At 34.9% G+C, this 27,724-nt stretch overlaps 1 protein-coding gene across 2 annotated transcripts in view; it reads right to left on the reverse strand.

The window, feature by feature from the left end:
- The window catches only part of cntn3b (contactin 3b), a 76,946-nt gene extending 49,934 nt beyond the window's left edge, over positions 1–27,012 (reverse strand). The window contains exons 1-4 of one of the 2 annotated variants that reach the window (XM_073851309.1): positions 26,958–27,012; positions 23,581–23,716; positions 11,170–11,345; positions 4,297–4,392 (exon numbers count right to left, since the gene is read on the reverse strand). In XM_073851309.1, the coding sequence (XP_073707410.1) occupies positions 4,297–4,392; positions 11,170–11,345; positions 23,581–23,716; positions 26,958–27,012 (463 nt within the window). Of the gene's footprint in view, positions 1–4,296; positions 4,393–11,169; positions 11,346–23,580; positions 23,726–26,957 lie in introns of both variants that reach the window. The other variant, XM_073851308.1, reaches the window with a different exon arrangement.
- Positions 27,013–27,724: the final 712 nt, after the last annotated feature.

A 27,724-nucleotide genomic window follows, 5' to 3' on the forward strand; every position in this document is an offset into this window, starting at 1 on the left:
GTCAAAAAGTAAACAAGAATTTTGAAACTGACTTCATCCAGTGTTTAGATTTTTTGTATGCAAATGAAATGTATGTAAATTAGTGCATATTTCATTATATAATGCCTCATTTGCATATTTAAACCTAACATTTTAGAAAACTTGTAATACAAAAAATGTTTGCAATTATCAATGTAATCAATCAACTGGGTAAGTAAGGTTATAACTATTAGTTAAACTTTTACCCTATTTACCTGCAGTTTCTCACCTTAAAAGTACATATGTGACCCTGGAGCACAAAGCTGAATAAATAAGCTTTCCATTCATGTATGGTTTGTTAGGAAAGGACTATATTTGGAGATACAACTATGTGAAAATCTGTAATCTGTGGGTGCAAAAGAAAATCCAAATATTGTGAACATCGCCTTTGAAATTGTTCAAATTAAGTTTTTAGAAATGCACATTACTAATAAAAAATCAAGTTTTGATATATTTATGGTAGGAAATTTATAAAATATCTTCATGGAAAATAATCTTCTTAATATTCTAATGATTTTTGGCATAAAAGAAAATTGATAATTTTGACCCATACAATGTATTTTTGGCTATTGCTACAAATATGCTATATAAATTATATATTTCAAATGATCAATAAATCTATTGACACAAATAGATAAAGTGCTCATGTTTTTTGGATGTTTTTTTTTTTCACTAGTCTGAAAAAAACACTTTATGAAAACCAAAAAGCCCAAACATCTCAAAACTCTCAAACTCTTCAGGGGAAAATAAGCTATAAAGGAGTACAGTACCTTATTCAAAAGTACAACCCAGATTAAGCATTTGTACCTTTTTTTCTGAGAGTGTTGTGATCAGTGGATTTTAGCAGATGTGGAGTAAAGAATCATTTTGATCGCACACTATTTTTCAACAAAGCATTACCCTGGAAAAAAGTGTTTTAAATATTACTAGGGTAGAACAATATAGCTTGCCTCTACTATGATAAAACAGGTTGGTAATAATAACCAATTTGTTTTTGAGTTCAGCAATCTCAACAGACAGCTAGGTCATCATAAAGTTCTTTTATTTAGCGGGAAACTGCAGATGTGGAGCAGAGAAAACGTTTGATCACATGCGTGAGCATTCAGCATCGCTGTGGGGATAAATAGTTTAGATGTTTCAAATATTTGCTAGTGTAAAACAATACAGCTTCTTCTTCCACGATGATAAAACAGGTTGGTAATAATAACCCATTTGTCTTTTGAGTTCAATATGCAGCCTAAATCTAAATAGATAAAGAGCAACTACTATATATTGTAATACTTAAACTTATGCGCAGCAAAAACTTTTATGAATAGAATCAGTTGAGAATTTGCAAAGATTAGCATTCTTGTTTGCACTTTGCAGTGATAATCAATTGATTACCTACTCGGTTTAGAAAATGCATTCGTCTGGAAAAAAACATATTTCTCTCTAATTGGGTTGAGACTTCAATTTCAGGTCTTTATTTCCATTTGCCTCTAGATTCAGGTCTGATTGAAAAGAAAGTGATCCAAATGAGAAAACAAATTGAAGCCAAAGAAATGATAGCAGGATCTGCGATCCATAGTAAATGAGTTTCTTCAGAAGGTCTAATGCTAACCAACACGTATACTCTGAGTAAAATGACCATCAGTGCTTTAGAAACGTGTTTCTGCGTTGATTAAATTTCTGCCTTCTCCAGCACTTTTGAATGATTTATTTCGGCTTTTTACTCACACTTTGCCTACGTTTTCAATCGCTGGTGACATTAAAGCCAAACTTTAAAGTATTCGCATATGAAACGCTCCTCTTCTGGGTTCTCTAATTAAACAAATGCTTAATTACAGATTTATCTCAGCAAACTATAATTGCCCAGCCTATGAAACAAATTCACATCTTCTCATTTCTGACATCTCATTTGTCGCAGTAATAGTCACGACCTCTAATTGATATTGATGTCTCTCACTGCCTCGTTCTTGTTTGCACTTGGGGTCTAATGACTTCTGTCCAATTACAGCTGGTTGAATTACAACCCCAGTCTTGTCTAAGGCGCTATATGCCAAAGAGAAGCACAATTAACATGCAAACATGCATTTCCACCACTTCTGGTTCCAACTTGTGAAATAGCATTGGACTGTGAATTTCTACTGACCTTTATCACACTTCTTAAAGAGTAGAGCTAAAACAGCCTGTATCAGTGGAGTATCAGTTTTCTTTTTTTTTCTTTTTCTTTTTTTTGCAGTTTCATATAATTCTCAGGGATGATGAAAAAGAAAAAAACTGGTTTCCTGTTATTCAAAAGGATGAAAGGAAGCATTTATGGATTTAAGAGCTAGTACATGTGTGTAGGCAGCACTTCACAGATTCTGACCACTTTTTTTATTGAAGTCTTAAGCGAGTTGTCGTTTGCAACCCATTTTAGTTTCATCATTGTGAGGCAGGATATTCAATAAGAAAAAATAAAGTAGGGCAGGACTTTTGTCCATTAGGAATTGATTGGATTGTGAAATGTTGTCTGACTGAATGACTGTAATTGATTATTGGATAATATTATACAACTTGACCTAGTGTTGTTAACTAAAACTAAACTATTAAAAATCATTTACAGTGTTTGAAATCAGGATGAAATAAAATATAAATATTAGCTTAAATACGTGAAACTTAAAACCTTACAAATTTAAAATGTTGCCTTGGCAGTTAAGTAAAAAAAATATATACATATATATAATGAAAAAATCTACTGATGCATAAAACACAATTACTAAAAATTTTAATTAAAGCTAAAAAAAAAATAAAGATAAAATAAAATAAAATAATAAAATAAAATAAATGTTAATTTACCATTATTGGTTAACATTATACAACTTGATCCAGTGTTGTTAACTAAAACTATACTATTTAAAATCATTTACAGTATTTGAAAATCGAGCTGAAATCAAATTTAAATATTAGCTGAAACTTAAACTTACAACTTTAAAAATGAGAAATGTAATGGCAATTAAGTAAACTTAGCTGACATACAAAAATGACAATAAATAAATAAATTATAATAATATGTATATATATATATATACACACTACCGTTAAAAAGTTTGGGGTCAGTAAGACTTCTAATAGTCTTTAAAGAAGTCTCTTATGCTCATCAAGGCTGCATTTATTTGATTAAAAATACAGAAAAAACAGTAATATTGCAAAATGTTTTTACAATATAAAATAATGTTTTTATTTTTATTTTAATATACTTTAAAATAGAATTTATTCCTGTGATGAAAAGCTGAATTTTTATCAGCTGTTACTCCAGTCTTAAGTGTCACATGATCCTTCAGAAATCATTCTAATATGCTGATTTATTATTAGAATGATCAATGCTGGATAATATCAACAGTTGTGCTGCCAAATATTTTTTGGAACCTGTGATTTTTTTTTTTTTTTTTCCAGGATTCTTTCATGAATAACAAGTTTAAAAAGTACAGTGTTTATTCAAAATATGTCTTTTTATAACAATGTAAATTATTTATTAACTTTTAATAAACTTTTAATTATTAACTTAATACATCCTTGGTGAATAAAAGTATTAATTTCTTAAAAAAAAAAGGAAAGAAACAATAAAAATGTACTAACCCCAAACTTTTGAACGGTAGTGTATATCGCTACAGTTGCATAAAACACAATTACAAAAATTTATTTAAAGTTAAAAATAATAAAATATAAATAATATTTATATAAATAGAAGTATATAAATAATAGGATATAAATAATACTAAAATGTGACCCTGGACCACAAAGGGTAAAACTGAGATATATGAATACTGACTAAATAAGCTTTCCACTGATGTATGGTTTGGTAGGATAGGACAATACTTAACCAAAACACAACTATTTGAAAAAAGAAAAAAAAAAGAAAAAAAATCTAAATATTGAGAAAATTGCCTTTAAAGTTGTCTAAATGAACTCCTGAGTGATGTATATTACTAATAAAAAATTTAGTTTTGATATTTACGGTAGGAAATTTACAAATCTTTATGTAACATGATCTTAATATCCTTATAATTTTGGGCATAGAAAAAATGATATTTTTGACCCATACAATGTATCTTGGCTATTGCTACAAATATACCTGTGCGCCTTTTGTGGTCTAGGGTCACAAATAACACCGCTGCGGCAGTCAAATAAGAAGCTATTTTATTGCATAGAAAGAGCATTTTGATTAAAGATTATGAAGGCAAATGTTATCCAAAGAATCATTCACAATAAAACCCTAATAAATGGCGACTTATAAATAAAACTCTACCAACTTACCTCCGGAATGCAAAGGTGTGCCACATAGCAAAACAACCCCTTGGCCTTCCCTCACATTCACAGCACTTCTTGTCTGCGTTTTGAAGTTTTCAAGATCTGTAACAGATTAAACATGGCATGAATTACATTTTCATGAGGTAATTATTTTGCATGCATTATGTAAAAGGCACTTCACATTATAGCAAAACGAATGGAGAAGCAACGTCGACAGTAATCGTTTAGTAGCGCTCAATATTTGAGAAAGCAAAAATAAGGAAACAGACTCAGTGATTGAGAATAATCCAAAGCATACAGTGGGTGTCTAACAATGCAGTCTAGCGAAACACTGTGAGGGTGTATGAACAAAGGGATGCTAACATCGCCTCCACCTACCAGCAGTAAGCCGCATCATTACCAGAGATATCTTAATCTCACCCACTGAGCCAGTAGCCTCCCTGTCAATACATGTCCACACGATTCATCCTCACAAATTAACAGGAGGAGAGGAAGTTGGCAGCCGGCTCGTATACCTGGCATGATAAAAACCTTCTCCTTGTTTCGTGACAGAGAAGGCCTTCTATAACCGTAGCCTGCTGTGCCAATTCCACACCCTTAAGCAAACAAGCCAAGAGCCAGGCTCCCCAACACAAACAATATAGAGTCAATGTGACCGATAAGACAAATTACAGCGCAGGGAAAAAACAACAACAAAAGAAGCAGAAGAAAACATCAGGATTAGGGAGAGGTGGTGGAAAACAGCGGGAAAGATTAATGAGAGATTCCCCGCTGACCGAAAAGAAGTCCCACACAACCAGGTCGTACTGAGCCGTGGTGAAAGTGAAAATAGCAAGACTTGCTCGCCTCATGGTAACAGGATGAATGGCTTTAAAGCCGGAGCGGCAGAGCCACGGGTGCTGATTAATAGTCTCTTATGTTAAAATCTATAAGGCTGGACTCATGTGATGGCTGTAGGCCTTGTGGTAAGCCAAACATCTTTACAGTGAATGGGGCTGCTTCATAAATGGAAAACATTCATTTCTGGATGCGAAGGTCGAAAAGTTGAGTGTTTGTGGATTCATTTCCATAACTATTATTGATTCTTTCTTCTTATGAGATAGTGGAACATTCAACGTCAAGGTCCTGTTCATTAATCACTCGAAGCTTGGCATGTGTCTGGTTTATTGAATTTTTTATAAAGCACAACAGAAAACTTTTTCATGAAAATGAAAATTCTAAAAACTAACTAAACTTTTTTTTTTTGCCATCAAATTAATGTAAAATCAAATAAAAACATCCACAAATTAATTTTATTATGCTTGAAAACTTGAAACCTAAAAACATTAAAAGTGAGATATAGCTGTTATTTAATATTGTTAAAGCTTTAAATAATACCAGGCTGCACATTAACTTTGGCAGTCCTACTAAAACTAAAATAAACTGACTGAATAACTAAAAGTAAATGAAAAAAAGGGTTAGGGTTAGGGTAACCCTAACCCTAACCCTAACCCTAACCCTTAAAAGGAATATTTTTAAAAATAAAATAAATTAAAAATTAAACATTTAAACAAATGCAAAAAGAAATAAAAAATTCAACTATAATAACCATGGTTGCTACACTAAATAAACCAAAACTACAAAAAAAGTCAATTAAATAATTAATTCAAACTAAAAAAAAGATTAAGTGAAAACTAACAAGAATAAAAAATAAATTTAAAGGCAAACTCAAAAAAAGAGAACATAAATTACAAAATAACAAAATAAATAAAAACATGTATTAAAACTTTAATAGCCATGGTTGCTAAACTGTTCTAAGCTGTGATATACAAAAAAAATTAAACATGCTTTTGATCACGGACATCTACAGCAGAAACATCTCAACTTGATATATTATATTGTTAATTCTTTAAATAATACTATGCAGCACATTAACTTTAGCAATCCTAATAAAACAAAAAGAAACTGACTGAATAAACTAAAATACAAGTAAATAAAAAAATTATTCAAACCAAAAAAAGATGAAGTGAAAGCTAGCAAAAACTAAATGAAATTAAAAGAAAAAATAAATTAATATTTAAAATAATAAATAAAATTAAAGCTGCGAGCAGCATTTAGCGGGGTTCGAGCATTTAAGGCCTTTTTTGGCTTTTATGCTGTTAGGGAGTAGTCCAACATGAAATAAATGACATATGATGTGAAGATCTAGTGTTTGAATGAATATATGAGCATTTTTTATTGTAGCAATTTGAGGCCATTTAATATAGAATTTTCATATTTTGGACACCTTTTTAACTGTTATAGCGCCACCTATGGTCCGATCTTCATGAAACTTTGTATGCTTGTTAAGGGTCATCTGGTACATGTTGTCACCAATTTTTGTAAAGTTTTGAGTTTTTGTTTAGGTTTTATAGACTTTTGGGTATATATTGCCACGCCCCTTTTACTAAATGAGCCCATTTTAGCCAACCAAAGGACAAAATTCAACATTTTTGTGATAATTATTGATCTAGAGAGTCCAGAGAATATTACTGCAGTGGTTTGATCCAGATTGGACGAAAAACCTAGGACTAGTTCGCAAAAGTAGGTTTTTAACATATTTGTGAATAATTAATGAACGATTTGATTGACAACTATGTTTCTTGAGGCAAAGTTTCTCGGCATGAGGAGGTCTATCAAATGATATGTATATTGTGTGGATGCGTGAAACGCCACGTGATTATAGAGCCAAAAAACTCGTTAGGGCCAACTAGTGGCCGATTTCTTTCAAAATTCTTACAGACCTTTAGGGCCATGAGTTGAACATGCCCACCAAGTTTTGTTCCGATCGACCTCCGTTAACCTTGTCAAATAGGTGCTCAAACTTCATTGGCCAATGGCGGCCATGTTTTTTGAGATACGCCAATGTCCTCATAGACACTTGTGCCCCTTTGGTCCAAGAGTCTGCATACCAATTTTCAAGTCGATCGGACTAACGGCTGTGTATTTATAGCCAATAATATGTTTTTTCCATTTTATAGTGCCAGTGGTCAAGCTCTACAATTTGTTTGATTTGACCAAAGATTAAGCTTATACACATGTGTACCGAGTTTGGTGAAGATATCTCATTCCATTCAAAAGTTATAGCCATTTTAGTTAAAGTGGCCCCATCACTTTCGAACGTTTTTGTGGCCTTTTGCGACCGTGAGTTAAAAGTTCAACTTTTTTTTAATAATTATTGATATTCAGTGTCCAGAGAATATTTCTGCACTGGTTTGGTTCCGATTGGTCAAAAAACCTAGGACTAGTTCGCAAAAGTAGGTTTTGGACATACGTCCATTTTTCGGGGTCAATCGTACGGCGCAGCTCAAAAATTCTGTAATACACTTTTGTTCGGCCTGACCCAAGGAACGCAGCGATGTAAAGTTTTTGAGTGTACGACAAACGGTTTACAAGCTTAGGCCAAAAATGTCAAAATTGTTTGTTTTTTTGCGCTGTACGGCCACCTATGATCCGATTGGGCTGATACTTTGTCAGGTTCTCCTCGATTTTTGCTCTATCTTCTGACCAAGTTTCAAGTCTCTAGGCCTTACGGTTTGGGCTGCCCGTTCAGTTTTACGGCAGAAAAAAAAAAAAAATCGTAACAATTACAATAGGGTTTCAGCACTACGTGCTCGAACCCCTAATAAATAAAAATGACCAAACAGGAAAACATAATAATTATATAAATTCTAAAGCAAAATGTAATTAAAGCAACATGTAAAAAAAAAAAAAAAAAAAATAGAATTATTATTATTATTTTTTTTAATAAATGAAAACTATAAAAACCATGGTTGCTATGTGGTTGCTAACTGTTCTAAGCTGTAATATAGAAAAATACTAATTAAAAATGCTTTTGATCACCCCATTCCAAATTTATTTTTATATAAGGTCTGCTGGTTAAAGATCTGAATAGGCTTTGAATTCTTGGTAGCTTGTGTGAGCCATGGCTTGTCAGGTTACAAATCTGCTCTGCTGGTACTGCACCCTTGAGAAAGGTGCTCATTCCAAACTCGCCTCAGGAGAGGATTACCCCAATACACAGCCAATAGAAATCCACCATGGAATAAATCTCCCAATGACAAATTTTACAGTTAAGCATATATTTCAAACGGGCTTGCAGATGCAGGATGCAGTTTTCAACAGCTGTCTAAAAGATAAGAAATGCCGCATTGACATATGATCAAAGCCAGCGGCATTATCATCCTATTAAAATCATAATTCCCCTTTGACTAACCAATGATCAATATAGGAAATAAATGTCAAGCAAGTCCTGTTAACCAGTCCCCTGAAGTGAGATTCATTATCCCACCCATAAAGACGGGAATCTGTCTCCTAAGTGGGACGTGGGATGCTCTGTGTATTTCCGTGGTTGGATCAATAGACGGCATGAGAGTGAAGAATCTTTCGCTGTCACACAAAAGGAGTCCATGGCCATACGTATTCTCATCCCAAATACTTCTTCTCCCATCTTAAAAACAACTGATTTCTTTGAGCATGCAGATGGACGGCGTTTTAAATCATCTCCAGGTGTCCAGGTGGCTAGGATCCTATTCTCATACTTGGCAGTTTACTTTGTGAAGCAGACAGTATGGGTATTAATATAGCGAGTCAATATACAGCGTACAAAGATGCCGTTGAAGACTAATAAGAATGAGTGATGGAGTTTGAAGTCGATGAAATGGCGCTTCACCCTGTGAAATTGTCACATTTGACAGCTTGTTTGATTGCTCTTTCTTCAGCAATGCCATGTGAATACTAAATACCAAAGCTGGTGCTTTTACAATATCGCTTATATAAAGTCAAACACACCCCCAGTTTGCCATTGTTTGGACAAATCATGCCCCAAACTCAACGGTATTAGTTAACCTTATGTTGTTACATTAGATTTAAATATTTCATTAAGATTTTCTTTATTTTTTTGCTTCGTAAGGCTGCAGTTTATTCATTTAAAGGTATAGTTCACCCAAAAATGAAAATTGCCCCATGATTTACTTACCCTCAAGCCATCCTAGGTGTGTATGACTTTCTTTTATCAGACGAATACAATTATACAATTAGGGTTATATATATATAAAAAAATCATGGCTGTTCCAAGCTTTTTAATGGCAGTGAATGGGTGTTAAGATTTTGAAGCCCCAAAAAAAGTCCATCCATCATAAAAAGTATTTTAAATGGTTCCAGGGGGTTAATAAAGGCCTTCTGAAGTGAATCAATGCATTCGTGTAGGAAAATATCCATATTTAAAACTTTATCAACTGTAATCTCTAGCTTCTGCTAACTGTCGTACGCGACATTCGTGAGATGATGTAGGATGTAGGCAAAACGCAGTGACGAATGCAGAAGTGACGGAGTACAAAATGACGATTTGTAAAGTAAAATGTGGGAGGATTTCTATATAAGCCAAGAGGAGACTAGTGTTGCACGATATTCCGAACTAAAAGGTATCGCGATGCCCTGTTTTAAGAAACGGTACAATTTTGCATTTTACTAGTAGACTTGTTACGATTCTGATATTACTGTCGGAAATACCACCGATACCACAAAAAATTCTAGCATCAGTATCGGTGAGTTCTTGAACCCACGTATCGATCTGATACCATTTTCTTAAACAAGAATTAGTTATGCTCGCTAGGTTTGCATAACGCTACAAATCGGAAGTCAATCGGTAATAATACAGGGCTCCAGACTGTGATTTTTTTTTTTCTGCCGGTGCGACTAATTTTTGTGAGTGGTCGCACTGCTGCAACCACTGCATTGTTTAACTCATAAGGGCTGCTGTTTCTGTTTCATATGAGAAACATCAAATGGCAAAAGAAACTAAAGCAAAACTAAACCGCGGTACATTTGAGCTGCACAGCGCTTCCTGTTTATCAGCTCAGATAGCAACGCAAACAAACTTGCATGAGCCCAGAAGAGCTTTAGACAGTATTTCTGGGTAAAAAAGGACATAAATAATAAATAATTTGATCAAAATAAAACTGCATTTCAGAAAATAATAAAACGTATTTTAAATTTATTTTAATTTTTGTTGAACTTGTTAAAATTTCATGATTTCAATTAATTAGACATGCTTTTTATTAATATTTTTGTAATGTAACCATTAAAATAGAGTCTAGAAAAATTCCAAATCAAAAAAATAAAAATTAATTTGGAAAAAATAAAACAGAATTTGGGAATAAAACAAATGTCATAGTGCCCTATTTATTTCATTTGTGTCTTTGTTTTATTTTCTTTTTTCTTTTAGTGTGTTACTTACATCTATGTTCTTATTATTAATAACAAAGATAAAATAATAAAACCGACTATATCTTGATATAAATTGTTATTGTGAAATAAAATTACTCTTATCAAAGTTGCGAAGATCTCTACAAACACCTATAGGCTCGGTAGCTGCTCGCCATGGTCCTGTGTAGTGGTACTGGCATGTGATTTTACTTTTTTTATTATCTTTTTTTAAATAGATAAAATAACTATAAGCTCCATTTGGATCATCTATTATTCATTTATTTTATTCATTTACTTTACTAATAATTTTTATTACACAAACGCATCAATTCACTTCAGAAAGTGTTCAGAATTCATCACTTCACCCCAAAGCTGTGTGGAGTACTTCTTATGATGTATGGACACGTTTTTTGGTCTTCAAAAACTTCACACTCATTCACTGCTATTATAAAGCTGGAAACAGACATATTTTTTAATATAACTTTGACTGTATTCATCAGAAAGAAAGAAAAAAAGTCACATACAGTTGTTTTCATTTTTGGGTGAACTGTTCCTTTAATATCTTTTATTTAAGTGTCTTAAAAAAAACACTGATTTTAACAACAAAAAATGACACACAACTTCTTTAAACATAAATGCTTTCGCAAAACTTACATGCAAACTGTAGTGTGGCTCTCTGGCTGAGAATGGTTCCCCGGGTGTTGGAAGTTGTGCATTGGTAGACACCGCTGTCTTGGTCCCGATCCAGGCCGGTAATGATCAGGTTACCCCCAGACAGGCGACGCCTCTCGTCACCACGAAGATCAATGAGCGTTCCGTTTAGAGACCATCTGGAGAGACGCAAACACAATCAGGAGTGTGGTCTCTAGAGAAGCTAACTCACCAATATTCATCACATGCATCGATCTGATGAAGCCTGCTTCATTATACAGCCAGATTCAGCATGAAACAAAGCTCATTGCTGACATTTGTTTTCATCCTTTGTTCTTCTGCAGTACAATCTGACTAATAACTGGTGAATGCAAGCAAAACAGCGCTCAAGAATAAGAAATATCTAATTATTTATTGACCTTGAAGATGTGCAATGTTTAATCGTGAGTAGGTTGGTTTTAGTTTCCAGTTATAAAATTGCTATGAAAAACTGTGAAAGATTCGTTATTTTTCAATGTGATTTCAATTATTTAGCTTCACTTGCATGTGGAATATAAAAAGATTCAGCACGGAGTATGAGGAAGTAGAGCAAATTAAACAGCAACTCGGACTGCTTGACAAAAATAATGTAATATTTTAAGATTTATTCAGAATGCAGGTCGTGAAAGAATTTTTATAAAAATAATTTTGCACACAAAATTTTTGAACTTGTCATTACACCAATGGGCCATTTGCAAACAAATGATGCAAGAACTTTTGTCAGAACATTTTTCTCTACCACTTTTGTGGTTATCTAACTTATTCCTTTTTTGTGAAAGTATTTTACATTACCTTTGAAGTTCATTATATTCACTCACTATTGACATTTTCCAAAAACATTTAGCAACTAGAAAGCAACCAAACACTATTTATGTCCATTTTGAGTGACAATCAGTTTAATATTTTGTTATGTAATGCAATAATGTTTCTCATAATTTGCAGGTTTATTATTCTTGCTGATGCCATTACTCAATAGGAAAATCATATTATACAAAGTGGAATGTTTCCCATCAGAAAACCAGCTTAATCAATAACTGTAATCATAAAATGTATACCACCTTGTGTAACAAGGAAAAATGCATCAACAGCTGATGATATGTAGAACTCTGCTATTCAGAACTAACCATGTTTGTGCTGAATCAGGCATTTGAGATTCAAAACCTGGCAGAAAACCTTTGGAATGATGAAAACAATGGGGAAATAAAGTTGTTGGCAGGATCTGCGTTATTCTAGTGGTGTGAACAACTAATAAATAGGTTGGACAATGCGTTTTTAAAAAGTAACTGGATACTCTAGTTGCTCCCAAATCTGAGAGACAACTAAATGTAGTTCTACTGCAGCTCTCTGAAGCCCATTTCTGCTGCATTATTTATTGATCTCAGTGTGGCAGTCGAGTTAATCTGACTTCTTTAGTCATCATTTGTGAGTCTAATATCATAGCCACTGTATTTGATATCATTTACTGTGACATTCGGCCTGCAGGCTCACACAGTTGATTACTGCGAGGCTGTTTGTTGTAAATACAGACAATATTTGTGTTCGCACAATGTAGTCAAGTATAATATTATAGCATCTAAACTAATCTGGTTTTCTAATACACTTTCAATAGCATGATAAATCAACAAAGCTTCTGCATCTCACATAAAGCGGAGACCTCTGTGGATAAAATGAATGAAATAAACAGTATATTATCCTGAAAGGATCTAATATCATCTGTGTTGGTACATATACGTCTGCACAAAGTAATGTTGTCATCTATTTCTACCAGAAAGACTCGGGAGAATTTATACTGTAACGATTACGTTTATGTAGATGCTCAGCAAGCAATCAGGGCAAGCATCTTTGGCGTAGGCCCCATTCGTAACTCGCATTCAGAGGGTACGGAAACAGCGAGTCCCGCCTGAAGACAAAGGCGGGGGCGCCGCTCACCCCCCCGCGGAGTCGGGAAAGGGGCCAACTGGTGATGGTGGGGGGGATTGAGGAAAGAACAATCTGAAGTCTTCAGGATGGAGGGGATAGCCTGATTGATGGTGATGTGGTAAATAGAGGGATGACCCAGCTTGGTGGAGTAGAGGAGTTGGAGGAAAGATTCCATCTTGGTGGAGGCGGGGAGGATGGAGGTGCTGGAGCGACAGCATCTGCGAACTCAGACATGGTAAGCGCTACCCTTTAAAGCTACAGTAAATGATATGATTGGAAGATGAGGAGGTAATTAGTGACGCGAACGATTGAGTCTTCCTGGCAGAACTTGCGCTAGCTTCATTTCTTAGTGTAGAATAGTGGTTCTCCAGCAACTTTGATTAAATCAGAACATCCACAGATTACCTAACACAACAACAGTTCTTCTCATTTTTATGAAAGCTGAATATCTGTGACTGCAAGATTGAGAAATATATTCACCATATTTAAATTATTATAAATATTTCTGTAGGTAAGATGAATCACGATGCTGTCATTTGTTGGTTGAGAAGCCAATGCAGACGAATACATCGTGGAACTCATTAATGAAAAGAAATAGGTGAATAAAGATGTTATTTTGTTCTTTTTGTGCACTAAAAGTATTCTCAAAGCTTCATAACATTATGGTTAAACCACTGATGTCACATGAAGTATTTTAACAATGTCCTTAATACCTTTCTAGGCCTTGAACGTGGAGAGGTTGCTGTCTATGCAGGTTCAGAAAGCTCTTATATTTCATCAAAAACATCTTAATTTGTGTTTCAAAGATGAACCTTATGGGTTTGGATCAAAATGAGGATTAATAATAATATCATAATTTTCATTTTTGGCTGAACTATTCCTTTAACATTTAGAAAGAATTATAAGACGTGCATTTGCATGTGTTAATATGCATATTTTGGACTCTGTATAAGTGGTATAGTCTTGAGTCTGTTTTATTGCCTCAGGTAGACTGCTTGTTTGAATATGTTTTTTTTTCCAGTTTAGACTAGGGGATTGAATATATCGCAGCACTCAGAGCGAGCTCAAGCGAGCTGTGTCTGCTGGATCAATAGCCTTAGAATAATATGGAAATAGGAAATATTGATTTCCAGCACATGTGCTGAGATGCTGTATGGGTATTCAGGGGAAAAATAATTTCATGCTAATGAAAATATCATGCCCTCTTACACCCTCTCTTCCCTCCTTTTCTTGATGTTAAATGAATGTCATACTTTTTTTTTCAAATGTGCTACTCATTAACTATAAAAGTTTTAATTTTGATTGTACTGCAAACAAAATTGGTTTGTTAAACTTAAAAGCTGGGTAAGTTACCTGGCTGCCTTAAAATTTTAAGGTGAATCAACTCAAATATCTAAGTTGTCACTTAGTACAACTTAACATTTTCAGTTAACTAAACTTTTTTGAGTTGACAACAACAAGGTAACAAATTAAGTTGATTCAACAATTTTTTTATTTTTATTTTTTTTCACAGTGTAAAGGAATCCACATATACTGATGGTAACTGGTGCATGATTGATCATTTTAAAGGCTAGAGGATGAATTACAAACAATCCAGTCTCCAAGGAGCCGTTTAACAAGAATCAAAAAGGCTTAGTAGTGACAGGGAGCCGACGTATTTTCAGATAATGAGTAAAGGGCCTAGGGCTCCCATTGCTTTTCTTTCCACAACCAAAAGTTCTCTGAGAAGTTTAATGGACAATTATGCTGCCCCTGCACACCAAACTGTTCAGCATCACTGACATTATGATCCTCATGCTATTATTACTGTCACAATTAACGTCGCCATCATCATAATCATCATGATAACCTCTATGTTACTTCAGACTACATTAACAAACTGCCCAGAGTCCAAGCCTACACCTGCTCATTAGAAAAATATCAGAAAAGCGGACATGGAAAGTGCAAAAAATAAAAATAGTGATGTTCAAAACAGTCAGGTCCAATTATATTTCCAAAAGAATGCTCCGCAGTGCTTCGTACAACCGAGAAAGCAACCTGCGCTCAACAAAGATCATGCTGGAGCCAAGTTAATGAGGGCCGACACAAGAGCACCTCTGACTTTCTCTGTGTAATCTCTGCATTTTAACCAGCTCTCCTTCACATTCTCGTCTCTGATGACTGCCTGCTCCACGGACCAGGGTTCAAATCCTTACAATCTCGAAAGCATGCTAGGCAGGTTGAAAATCCTGTCAGGTTAAATGTAGGTTGGGAAAACAGATTCTGAGCTCTTTCAAAGGATTTAAACGGCATAGGGAGACCTAAAGTGAGAAAAACAGAACTTCTCTGGCACTGGCACTAACAATGCCAAAGTTATGGGTTTGATTCCCCAGACTGTTAAATCAAATGTAGAAGAAGTTTAATTATATAAAAAAAGGTGTCATGTAAGCTCATGTCGTTCTAAACCCGCAAGACCTTCATTCATCTTCGGAACACAAATTAAGATATTTTTGATGAAATCCAAGAGCTTTCTGACCCTGCATAGACAGCAACGCAACTATTATGTTGAAGGCCCAGAAAGGTAGTAAGGACATTGGTAAACTAGTCCATGTGACATCAGCAGTTCAACCTTAATGTTATGAAGCTACAAGAATACTTTTGATGCGCAAAGAAAACAAAAATAATGAATTTATTCAACAATTTCTTTTTTTTCTGTATCAGTCTTTGGCGCGCATTCACAAGAGTAACACGATGAATGCGTGTGATGCTGCTGACGCAGAAGCCGGCGTTTTGACACAGAACATCTATCTTTCAGTTGATCATCTATATGTGATCGCAATGTCTTGTTGTTATTGTGAGTGCACATAAATAAACATAGAATCTTTACAGATTAGAAAGATGCATTACTCTTATCTGTATAACCAAAAATTACAGTTTTTTTTTTTAAGAGCAACTGACCGCACCGGTGCCTCCATCAAGCACGCTACTATTCAGCTTCCACACTCCGCACAGACACTTGAATAGTGCAAATTTTTCTAGGTTAACATTAGATTGAGTGGGCATGTATGGGTGCTACTACTTGCATGCTTCATATGATAAGGCATATTTGAGGTTGATTAATGATAGGCGAGCGTTTGGCTATCCTGCTTGATGTACCATATTACCACATGGACCAGCCGTTAACGATCTGTACACTGCGACTAAGTGACTAATAAAATTTAGTTTCTGAGCCTTGAATGTTGTAGTTGCATTGCTGTCTGTGCAGGGTCAGAAAGCTCTTGGTTTTCATCAAAAATTTCTTAATGTGTGTTCCGAACGAACAAAGGTCTTATTGGTTTGCAACGACATATGGAGCATTTAATGACAGAATTTTTATTTTTGGGTAAACTATTTTTTTTAAATCAATGCACTTGCACACACATACGTTTTCTTCTCTGCATTTCTCCTGTTCTCTAGCTTGCTTCATAATCCAGTTGTCAAATAAACGTTGCATTGTACATTATGAATATTGTTAGCTCCTTGACGAAATTGCTTTTGTTCCTCTTTTGTAAGTCACTTTGGATAGGGCAGTCTGCTAAATGCATAAATGTATAATGTAAACTCATGCTCTACAAGTGTTTTTGTCGACCACAGAGCCCACAAAGCATTGTGGGTAGGAGTCATGGCTGTCCTTCGGCCTCAAATTCCCTCACAGCCTACCCTATCCCTCCCTATAGACTTGCACTACCACATTAACACAACTTTGCTTTTGCTAGACCAAAAAGAACAAACCACAGAATACTACAGAGATGCTAGGGTCAAGGTTGTTAGTGCACTGTGATTTTTTTTCTGCGTAATGTTGGCATGCTGAAGATCTTCCGCTTTGTGCTTTTACTTGTTAAGCATTAAATGTTCTTCAAAGTGCAGACCAATTATCCAAGCTGGGTGAATGAAGCTGTTATGTTTGAGAGTCACATGATGCACATCAGCATGTTTTGTAGATGTGTTAAAATACAATTGCTTAAGTGAGGTGATGGACAACACAACGCAGGCCACTAAACCTGTGTGACACATTTGAACTCTACTGAGAATTTTCTACTGTTGCGGAAGTCAAACAACTCTGCTAAACACCTCAAACAGCTAGACGACCACAGCAAACATTCCTGACAAAACAAGCAGAGAAACACCAACAGAAACTAAGGCTTTTCAAACTACATGTCAACACCCTTGAAACAGTTTATCATGGTTTAACTTTAGTAACAGGAGCTGTGCTATTTTCACAGAAATGTCTTTTAGGGGAAGTAGGAAGTCTACTTAATTATAAAAGTCTGGTTTTATTGCAACTGTGATTCTCTGATATTTAAGAGAAAGTAACTTTTTGGCCTTCAGACATTTAAATAAATGAATTATTGCAAGCCTGATGAATGAAAAACAAATCAGCTAAGGAAAACATTTTTATTAGAAGGAAAGTCAGTTGTGGTCTTGTGGTCTAAGGATACAGTCAGAAAATGTTAACTGGTATGTATAATTTAAACCAATATATATATATATATATATATATATATATTAGGGGTGGGCATAGATTAATTTGTTTAATCTAGATTAATCTAGATTAAATTTTGGAATTAATCTAGATTAATCTAGATTAAAATGGCTAATTTGAATTCCGCTGAAGGCATTCAGAATATGTGTGCTACCCAAATAATGACAATAAGTAAGTCTTTGAGAATGGGTTTCTCAAGCCAGGTGGCGCATTAGACCAGGGGCTCATCTCCTGTTTCCAAACTGCATCACAAACTGCTCATAAAGCTGTTCTATGATAATTTGTTGATGAAAATAAATTATGTTCAATAAGATGTACTTGTGTTTACTAACTAACTAACAATGAAATGAGTGAACATGTTACACCGTACTTTTATTTTAGGTTGCCGTGAAGTTTCTGTGTATACAGTATGATATGATGCGAGTTTTCTCAAATGAAATGGTAAAAGTGACACTCACAGAAGTTTTGGAGATTGAGTTTATCTGTTCATGTGAGATGTAAGTGCCAAAAATTAGCGGGAGCGTCACGTGTTTCAGTATGCATGTAGTAAAAGCGCGTCTCCACCATTCATAAATACAGCTAGGCAAACGGAACATAACGGATTTATATTAAAACGGTCTTTTTGCATTTCAGTTTTCACATACACTAGTCCATATCGCGATTTGAATTAAGTGACTGACCAACATTTGATTTATGAATCCAAAAAACGACGAATTTACGTGGCATTTCGCGCTATAGTAGATTCTGTTTTTATGAATGGAGGACGACGCGATCCCGTCTGTGTTTTGGCGGAGGAGACTTAAACGCGCGACCATATTCTATTGTCTTCGGTATACATCCGCGTTAAACTATCAAGGTGAAAGTCATCATAGCTTGCGTAGATTAGACCCAGCTCCAAACCCAAATGTGAGAATAGATTAACGGCGATATTTTTTTTATCGCCCGATAAGAGTCTCACGTTAACGCAGCACGTTAACGCCGATAACGGCCCACCACTAATATATATATATATATATATATATATATATATATATATATATATATATATATATATATATATACACTACCATTCAAAAAAAAAGATTTACATTGACGAATTTCAATTAATTCTTTCTATATAAATATGTAATCAAAGGGCATGTATTGATTTTTATATAATCCTATGAATGTAATAAAATACAGAAACTCCATATTTCTTCAAAAAAGCGTTTTGTTTTTTTTAGAGAAAAGCAGAAGCCAGCCAAGTGCTCTTCTCTGACTCAGCTCTGAGTTACTTTTCTATGGAATCTGAAACCAAGATGCAAAATAGCCTGGCGTGTTGTGTTCTCAAAGTTCACATTGGCCCCTGCAGACGCTGAAATACCACCAGACTCTGCTGGAACACTGACAATTTCTCCTGACAAAGAAAGTAACTGGATGTTCTTTGGAGACTCTTCCTCCTCTTACTGTTTTGCAGCAGAATTGGCCACCCTTCAGTCAACATTAGCTGGCTCAACTGTTCTTTGCTAACACACTTGAAATGACTGCTGGGGTGGACTGAACCTTTCGGGTGCCTCTTGACCAGATTAGATCTTATGAGACAAGCCTTGAAGAATTTACTTTTTAGCGATAACTTGGCAAATGTCTCTTTTTCAGTTCTAGAAATTATCTTTAGAGTGTCACCGATCTTATCAGTGCCTGGATGTTTTGTTGTAAAGTTCATTGAATGATGGGTATAGGTTTTATCAAATGCACAAAGAGAAAATGTCCCCAGAATCCTGAGATTAAATCTATGGTGAACTTCAAAGCTAGACAATACACAGCTGGTACGAGTGTCGGGGAAGCTACTCTGAAACTGTAGCTTGCCAAATTATTAATATAGTTCATTTAATTAAAGGGTTCACTTCCAGAATACAAATTCCCTGATTATTTACTCACCCCCATGTCATCCTAGATGTTCATGTCTTTCTTCACTCAAAAAGAAAACATTCCAGGATTTTTCTCCATATAGTGGACTTCAGTGGGAGCCAACGGGTTGAAGGTCCAAATCTTATCTAGGAAAATGATCTGTCATTTTCTAAAGAAATATAAAAATTAAATAGTCTTTAACCACAAATGCTTGTCTTGCACTAGCTCGACTTCACACATTACATTGTCAAGTTGGAACGGTCATGCATGAAGTACGCAGAAGAACTAAACCAGTGTTTACAAAGCGAACATGCAAAGAAAGTCAAACACCCTTTACAAACAAAGGTAAAACACCGATGTCAGACGATTTTGAAGTTGGGGGAAAAATTTAGATTTTTTGCCCTAACTTTTTAAACTAGAGTACACAGACGAAAAACTAACCATGTGTAATCTATCCAATGTGATTATGTAATGTGCATTTGTGGTTAATTTTTTTTTTTTTTTTGTAGAAAATTGCCAATTGTTTCGCTAGATAAGACCCTTATTCTTCAGCTGGGATTGTGTAGAGCCTTTTGAAGCTGCACTGAAACTGCAATTTGGACCTTCAACCATTGATCGCAATTGAAGTCCACTATATGATGATTTATTAACAAAGTTCGGGAGGAGCACGTTCAGATAATTAACCTGGATGAACACAAGGAGCGCAATCGGTAATCGACCTAATTAACAAATGTGTATTTATACCGCATGCCTTACCTCTGTTCCTTGACAGTTTCTTTTTAGCATCCCTCCGCCACCCCTTCTCCACACTTACAACTATTTGTTGTAAGTAAGGGGGGGGGGGGGGGGGGTACTCTGAGTTCGAGCCAAAATTCCGAGCTCGGAGCCCTTCCATCGGACAGCTCGCCAAATATGCATAACCCATTCTCAGTTTATTATAAGCGTTTAAAGCTTTTTCTTCCGTTTAAAACATTTGGCCAAAATCTAGAAAAAATAATGCTGTCTTGGCTATGAGCACAAGAAATAATTAATGGCATGTCAGCATTTATCATTTAGATTCAGAATGTTAAGAGATCGAAATGAAGGGAAAAATAAAGAATATAAACGAATAATACAATTATTATGGAAAAAAGAGGATCAGTTAATGCAGGGATCACCAAACTTGATCCTGGAGGGCCGGTGTCCTGCAGAGTTTAGCTCCAACTTGCCTCAACACACCTGCCTGGAAGCTTCAAGTATACCTATTAAGACCTTGATTAGCCAGTTCAGGTGTGTTTGATTAGGGCTGGAGCTAAACTCTGTAGGACACCGGCCCTCCAGGACCGTGTGTGGTGACCCCTGAGTTAATGGATAAGACTGTGGGATGCATAAAATGTTTCTTGCAGGGCTATTTAATTTGAAGTACTTTATGTAATATTTATTCATGATAATGAATAATTAATGAATATTTATTCATGATATTTATTCATTTTGAATGCTGTCTACATCGCGCACAGACAGCATTCACATATACAGCATTGCCTGTTGTTAATATAATAACTTAATATTGTACTAATTTCGATAACAATTAATGTAATAATTTCTTAACTCAAAATAAAATATTAATAAACCTATCTCTGATAATCCTGGGTTACGGTCACGCAGGTTTGTTTATCCATTAAACTCGTGGCCTTAAGGATGTCGTTACCTCGACAAAATGATCTTGTGGCCACGACATAATATGACGTTCCCACAAATTAATATCTCGTGGCAACGACATAATATGACGTTCCCACGAGTTTATATGTCGTGGCCACGACAAACATAAGTGAACCGAAGGTGTCCCCTCCAGGTCACCGTACAATGAGTCTTTTAGCTTGCAGCGATGTTTGCTGCCACTTCAGTTCAGTGCGTTACATGACTGCCCCCTACTGATCATGTCTTTCCTGTGTCAATGTATTTTCTGTAATCCCTCGTAATACACCAGTGTCACGCGAGACCACTTTCCTTCCCGCGTGCATTTTAAATAGCCAGATCTGTAAGTGTGAACTCGGGAAATGGAGAAAAATCCTTAAATGTTTTCCTCCAAAACCTTCATTTCTTTGCAACTGAAGAAAGAAAGACATGAACATCTTGGATGAACATCAGGTAAAGTGCAGTAATACAAAAAATATATAATCTAACAACTACTAAAAATACATAACTCAATGAAAAATGGAATTTACAATGACAACAACAAACGCAAACAGATTTAACCTAAGCAGAACTAAAAAGTTATATGTGTCTAAAAGATAGCAATGAACCACTTCAGAAGAAAAAAAAAACATTTTGAGAAAAAAAATTTGACTTAAAAATTTTTTATAATTTATTTAACATTATTTAACATATTATTTTATTTAACATTATGCTAAAATGAATTAGGAATTAAAAAGAAAACTTAAAATCTGTGCAGAAAGTATATTAATTTTTGGTTCATTTACATGAACTATAACAAACTAATTCATTAGAATGAATTCTTTTCACTTACACTTCATACACTTTTAAAAAATAAAGGTGCTTCACGAAGCTATATGCTTTTTATCTAAATGGTTCCATAAAGAACCTTTAACCTCTGAAGAACCTTTCTGTTTCTTCAGGTTCTTCAGATTATAAAAAGGTATTCTATGGCATCGCTGTGAAGAACCTTTCAAAACACCTTTATTTTTTAAGGTATATGAGACAAATTAACCAATAACTGATTTGCTATCAGAAAATTTTCCATCAGAAAGGGGCTGTTTGGTCATGCTACACTATTACTCATTGGAAAAAGTAGTTTGTTACCAGAAAGGATTTTATTTTTTAAAACAACTGAACTGTATTTTAATGCCACTGATGAATGTAGTTAGTAGCGCCGCTGTTAGCTCCCAACACTGGTTGCTAGACTCTTTCCTCCCTTTTACTGTGCAAAAAGGAAATGACTAAAACTACGAAATGTTTAAAAGCAATCACACAGCCAGTTGGTTCGAAAAAAAATATTTTCATGACAATCCAAAACCAAATATACCTAATGTCTGTGAGAAAGGAATTAAGGAATTAAAGCAAGTGCAGTGTATTTCACTGTGACAAAGCTGGAAATGACTATTTTGCATGTTGTTGAATATATGCATAAGCCACTTCATTTCCTTTCCACAGAGTTTATTTATGGTTACATATCTGCATAAATAAACCAAAAGCTGGGTCGAAAGTCAAACTTATTCGACCTTTGTATCATCTGTGCAAAAGTAAAGGTAGTATCATGACGTCAGCTGTCACTGCGCTCTTCTTCCTGTACAATGATACTCTCGTAATGTTGAGTTAAATCGGTGTTTTCCACAAAGACGCACTAAAGGGAAATGTAAGCGTTTAAATCGAATGTCACTCACAAGGTTATTACTTCCCTCCCTTGTGCTTGCCTGAGCATTTACATGATGCTGACCCAAGCTACGAAACACAATATACCACAGAGCTGGAGCACACTGCTATTTTCAGAGCAGACGCCTCACCGGGGGAATATGGGGGACAGTATCTTAGAATCTCTAGCACAAATTAGTCATTTAGACCCCTCCCATTTTCAAAGCCAATTTCCGTCCTTACAGTAGCATGCATTACCCTCTCAGAAAGATAAATTTGGCATGCTAATTCCTAAAGCTCTTGCTGAGATGTGTACACACCAAAGAAGTAATGAATCTTGAACATATCTCTGTAAGTAGGCTAAATTGCTGGGTTTTTTTCTTCTTTTTTTCTTAGATTAGTCTTTGGTAAAGCAGTTGATGCACATTTTAAATTGACACTGGTGAAACTCTGAAAAGTAAATGGAAAATGGGTCACAGTGGGATGCCACTGGGATAGGCTTTTAGAAATACAGTTTACTGGATTTATGCAATGGCAAACACGGAGGGCAAATAAATTGCCTCTCACCTGGAAAATCAATAGCAATCAGTGCATTACTTTTCAAGTTGATCCTTATGGGAATAAGTTGCCAATTTGCCAAAACCAACCACTTAAATGGTTTGTAATAGAATGAAAGCTTGCATAAATTGCTAGCATAGAACGCTAGATCAGGACCATACCTGTACTGAGGGGAAGGGACTCCTGAGGCCTCACAGGTTAAAACAGCCTCCTGCTCAGGAGAATGGATGGGCAATATCAGGTCTTCTGGTTCCTTTTTCCAGCCTGGACCAAGAAACTTTGTGTCTTCTGCTTGTGCTGATGAGACTGAGACAAAATACACTTGTTTTACATTTAATAAAAAAAAAAATGCAGTTCAGTCATGACAATTCTTAGAGTTGTTTCAAGCTTCATTTTGGCATACAAGTCATTGGGGCTGGGTATTGACACAAATTATTCACAAGCTTTCAATCTGATTTGGATTATTTTGGATATAACAGGTACAGTACATTTTCTCAAGGAAATAAAACTCTCAACTAATGCTGCAAAATATATGAGAGTCAGCCGGTACTACATTATAATATTGGGGTTAAAAACAACTGATTTGTATACAAACACCCAAAATACACTCAAATTACAATTTCATAATTATATTTCTACTCCAATTCCTGTTTTGAAATATAAACATTTAAACGGTGGGTGTCATGAAAACTTGACGGATTTATTCAAACAAATTAAATATTGAAAAAAAGTAAAAATTATAATGAAGATGTTATATAGTGCATATATTTAGCAAATTCTCCTCTCTAGAGTTCATTTTTCTAACTGACTAACAAGTTTATGGTAACCCAATCTGTTTTTTTTTTTTTTCTGAGATAAATGTGGCATTATGCGACATATTGTTTACAAGCTGTTATATTGATATCTTTCATGTTGAAACACTGATTGAATGATTACTTGAGACGCATACGGATTTCGGTAAGTTATACTCTTTGTTTTAACATATTTTTGTATGTTTATTCATGTTTAGTTTATGCTGTACCTAGTATTAAATCAGAGGAAATGATCAGTTCGCTTCTCTTGAACTGAGGCACTACAACGATCTGTCGCTTTACAATAAACAGCGGCAAAACGGCATTTATTGTTTGAATACTTTAATAAGTTTAACAGAATTTGAAATCTGAGACGTCACAAAGCACAAAGCTTATTGTGATTTATTGGATGGGAGGTGCGCTACAATGTTCTGTTCATTAACTGAAATCAGGCTAGACTAATAGATTCTTGGGATTTAAAAATCAATATTTGTGCATAAAAATGGGAATCGGTGAAAATCGAAAAAACTGATCTTTTTTTACTCAGCCCTATAAGAAATTCTACGCTGCTGTTGAGAAAATACAAGATTTTGCATTTTCTTTAAAACAAACAAATGGACAAGTGCCTGAAAAAATAGTAGAGACAATAACAGATCTCCACAGGTGGTGCTGGAGAGGAGGATGGAAAGACAGAAGTTTTCCAAATCACATGACAGGGTTATTTCAACTAAGGTATGGTTACGTAGATTAGGAAGTAATTCTGATTGGCTAATGCTCTGGTATTGAAGGAACCAGTTTGTGGGAGTATCATGACTAAGTACCTATTTATATCACAATCTCCAATTTGATCCCATTATTAAAATATATATATATATATATACATGTAATGTGCATGCTTTGACAGCTGCTTTTATATATTTTTGATACTAAAAATATCCAGGACTACAGAAAAAATACTGTATTCACACTTCTTTCGCAGCTCCCTACACTTAATTTTTCTAGAAGTGTGCTTCAGAAGTCATCACGCCCCCATTGTTAGAATATTATGTAATATATCTAAGTGGATTCCAGTGACCATTATTTTCTCTTTATTAATTAATATTATACAGGGATACTCCCTGCAGCCATAATTACGAGACAGTCAGAGAATTCTGCAAACATGCTGAAACACCATACTACTTGAAAATAAACTCCAGTGTCAGCTGCTGTTGTGGTAATATCAACAGAAGAATGGCTATGTGTATAATTTCTGAAATTACACACCATAACTATACAGTAGGTTATTTGATGCATGTGCCGGTTATAATTTTTCTGTGTTTCACTTTCATGAATACAAAATTAAAAAAAAAGAAAAAAAAAAGATTTAGTTTATATTTCTCTATGCAATAGCATCTGCACTCTCATCAATCAAAGCTTCTGTTGTAAATACTGCCACCAATGAACCAAAATAAGTTCCATCTGAGTTGCATTTGTAATTCACTGCATCCAGAGAGGGAGGAAGAGGCAGCAGTTTCTAGTGAGATACCGACAAGCCTCTATCCCAGGAATCCTGATAATCATCTTCGACAAACACAAGTATCGAGCCACAATTGCACTGCAGCCTTGGGGAAACCAAACATAAATGATATAAAAGGACTGGGTAAAGAAAAAAGATTATATATATGCACACTACCAAACAATAAAACAAATCTCTCAGTTTTTTTTTTCAGCAAGGAAGCAATAAATTATTGTTTCTATTCATCAAAGAAAAAAATCCTGCTTGCTCATGGTTTCCACAAAATATAAAGCAGCACATATAAAGCAGTTTTCAACATTGATCTTAATAAGAAATGTTACTTACTTACTTACTTACTTACACTTAATCAGCACATCAGAATTTTTTCTGAAGGTACACTCTTAAAAATAAAGGTGCTTTAAACGGTTCTTCATAGTGATGCCATAGAAGAACCATTCTTGGTTCCACAAAGAACCATTCAGTCAAAGGTTCTTTAAAGAACCATCTCTTTCTTACCTTGTTATCATCTGAAGAACCTTCTTTTGCCAGAAAGAACCTTTTGTGAAACAGAAAGGTTCTTTATGGAACCATTCAGATAAAAAAGATTCTTCTATGGCATTGTGAAGTGAACCACCTTTATTTTTAAGAGTGTACATCTGATTCAGATTTGCCATCACAGGAATGAGATACATTTTAAAATACATAAATCATACATTAACCTAAATTGTGCTTTTTTTAACTGTATATTGATCAAATAAATACAGCATTGATGAGCTTTCATACAATAATTTTGATAACTTTGAAAAAAATGTAAAATTCTACAGACTCCAAACTTTTGAATGGCAGTGCATATTTATAAAGAAAAATAACATGAGGTTCAAAATCAGGGTTATTTTATCTATTATTTATTTTTCATATGAGTGGTGCTTTCCTGTTAAAGTTTATTACTTCGAAACTAAGCACAATAAAAGGGATTATTTTCTCAATTTCATAGTATATCCTTTTTGAACAATAACATGATAATTAAGTTCAACGGTATTCAAAACAACAATATTCGACAGGAATGCGCATATAAACTCATCCCACTTCAGTCTTGTCTCAAACCTCTTTTAAGGACTGAATGAATCCAAGGCTTAAGATCATAATGAAATTCTTTCTTTCATGACAGTCCATTACACATATACATTCAGCCCAAAATAAAAACAGAAAGAAAAAAACATTCAGCTTGAAAAACAGCAGGACAATAATTTACCTGCGAGGCAGCCAATGATTGATAGCACCACAAGTCGTTTCCATAGTAACGTCATCTTTAGTTGCCAAGGGCAAGTATGTCTCTCATCCAATTGCTTGTGAATGGAATGACTTCTCCCTTGAATGTGAGACGTATAATCTGTGGGGGAAAGTAATTACAGAAATAATTAAAATAAGACATTCGGAGTCAAATATGACAGATGCGCTGCTTTTATAGACAGATCTAAAAAGATTACACCTCTGTTGAAGTGATCACCTTGACTGTGGGGACAAATACTGGTGAAATGTTGTTGGATCAAAGAGAAAGTTAACAACCGAAAAGCTTTCAATATGACGGCAACTAAAATATTAAAGCACTGCAAACAAAAGCCCTGGGAGACTAGAGTTAAAATGCGCAGAAAATCAATGCAATGATGTTTTGAGTATGAATGACAGATGGGAGCGACGCTTCGATGGAAGAATGAAACAAGAAAGCAGACAGTTAGAAACCCCCAACTGTTAACTCTGTACAAAATATTCATTGCACATTTAAAAGAGAGTAACAACTGCTTTTGTTCTAAAGCTTGATGCGGACTAAATTATGCATTATTATTCGTGATAACGAAGAAACAAACAGAAACCTGCAACATCAGAGAAATCAGGGGGCTGGAGTTTGTTGACCTCAAAAGCTACTTTCTCTTGACTATTAATAGGAGCTAGAAGCCAACCTAAATACCGTTAGCCGCTTTCACTAGCACATAGCATTCCACCCACATATACAGGCAAAAT

This window comes from Garra rufa, chromosome 12 (assembly GCF_049309525.1).
Source record: "Garra rufa chromosome 12, GarRuf1.0, whole genome shotgun sequence".
In the NCBI taxonomy this organism is placed as follows: Eukaryota; Metazoa; Chordata; class Actinopteri; order Cypriniformes; family Cyprinidae; genus Garra; species Garra rufa.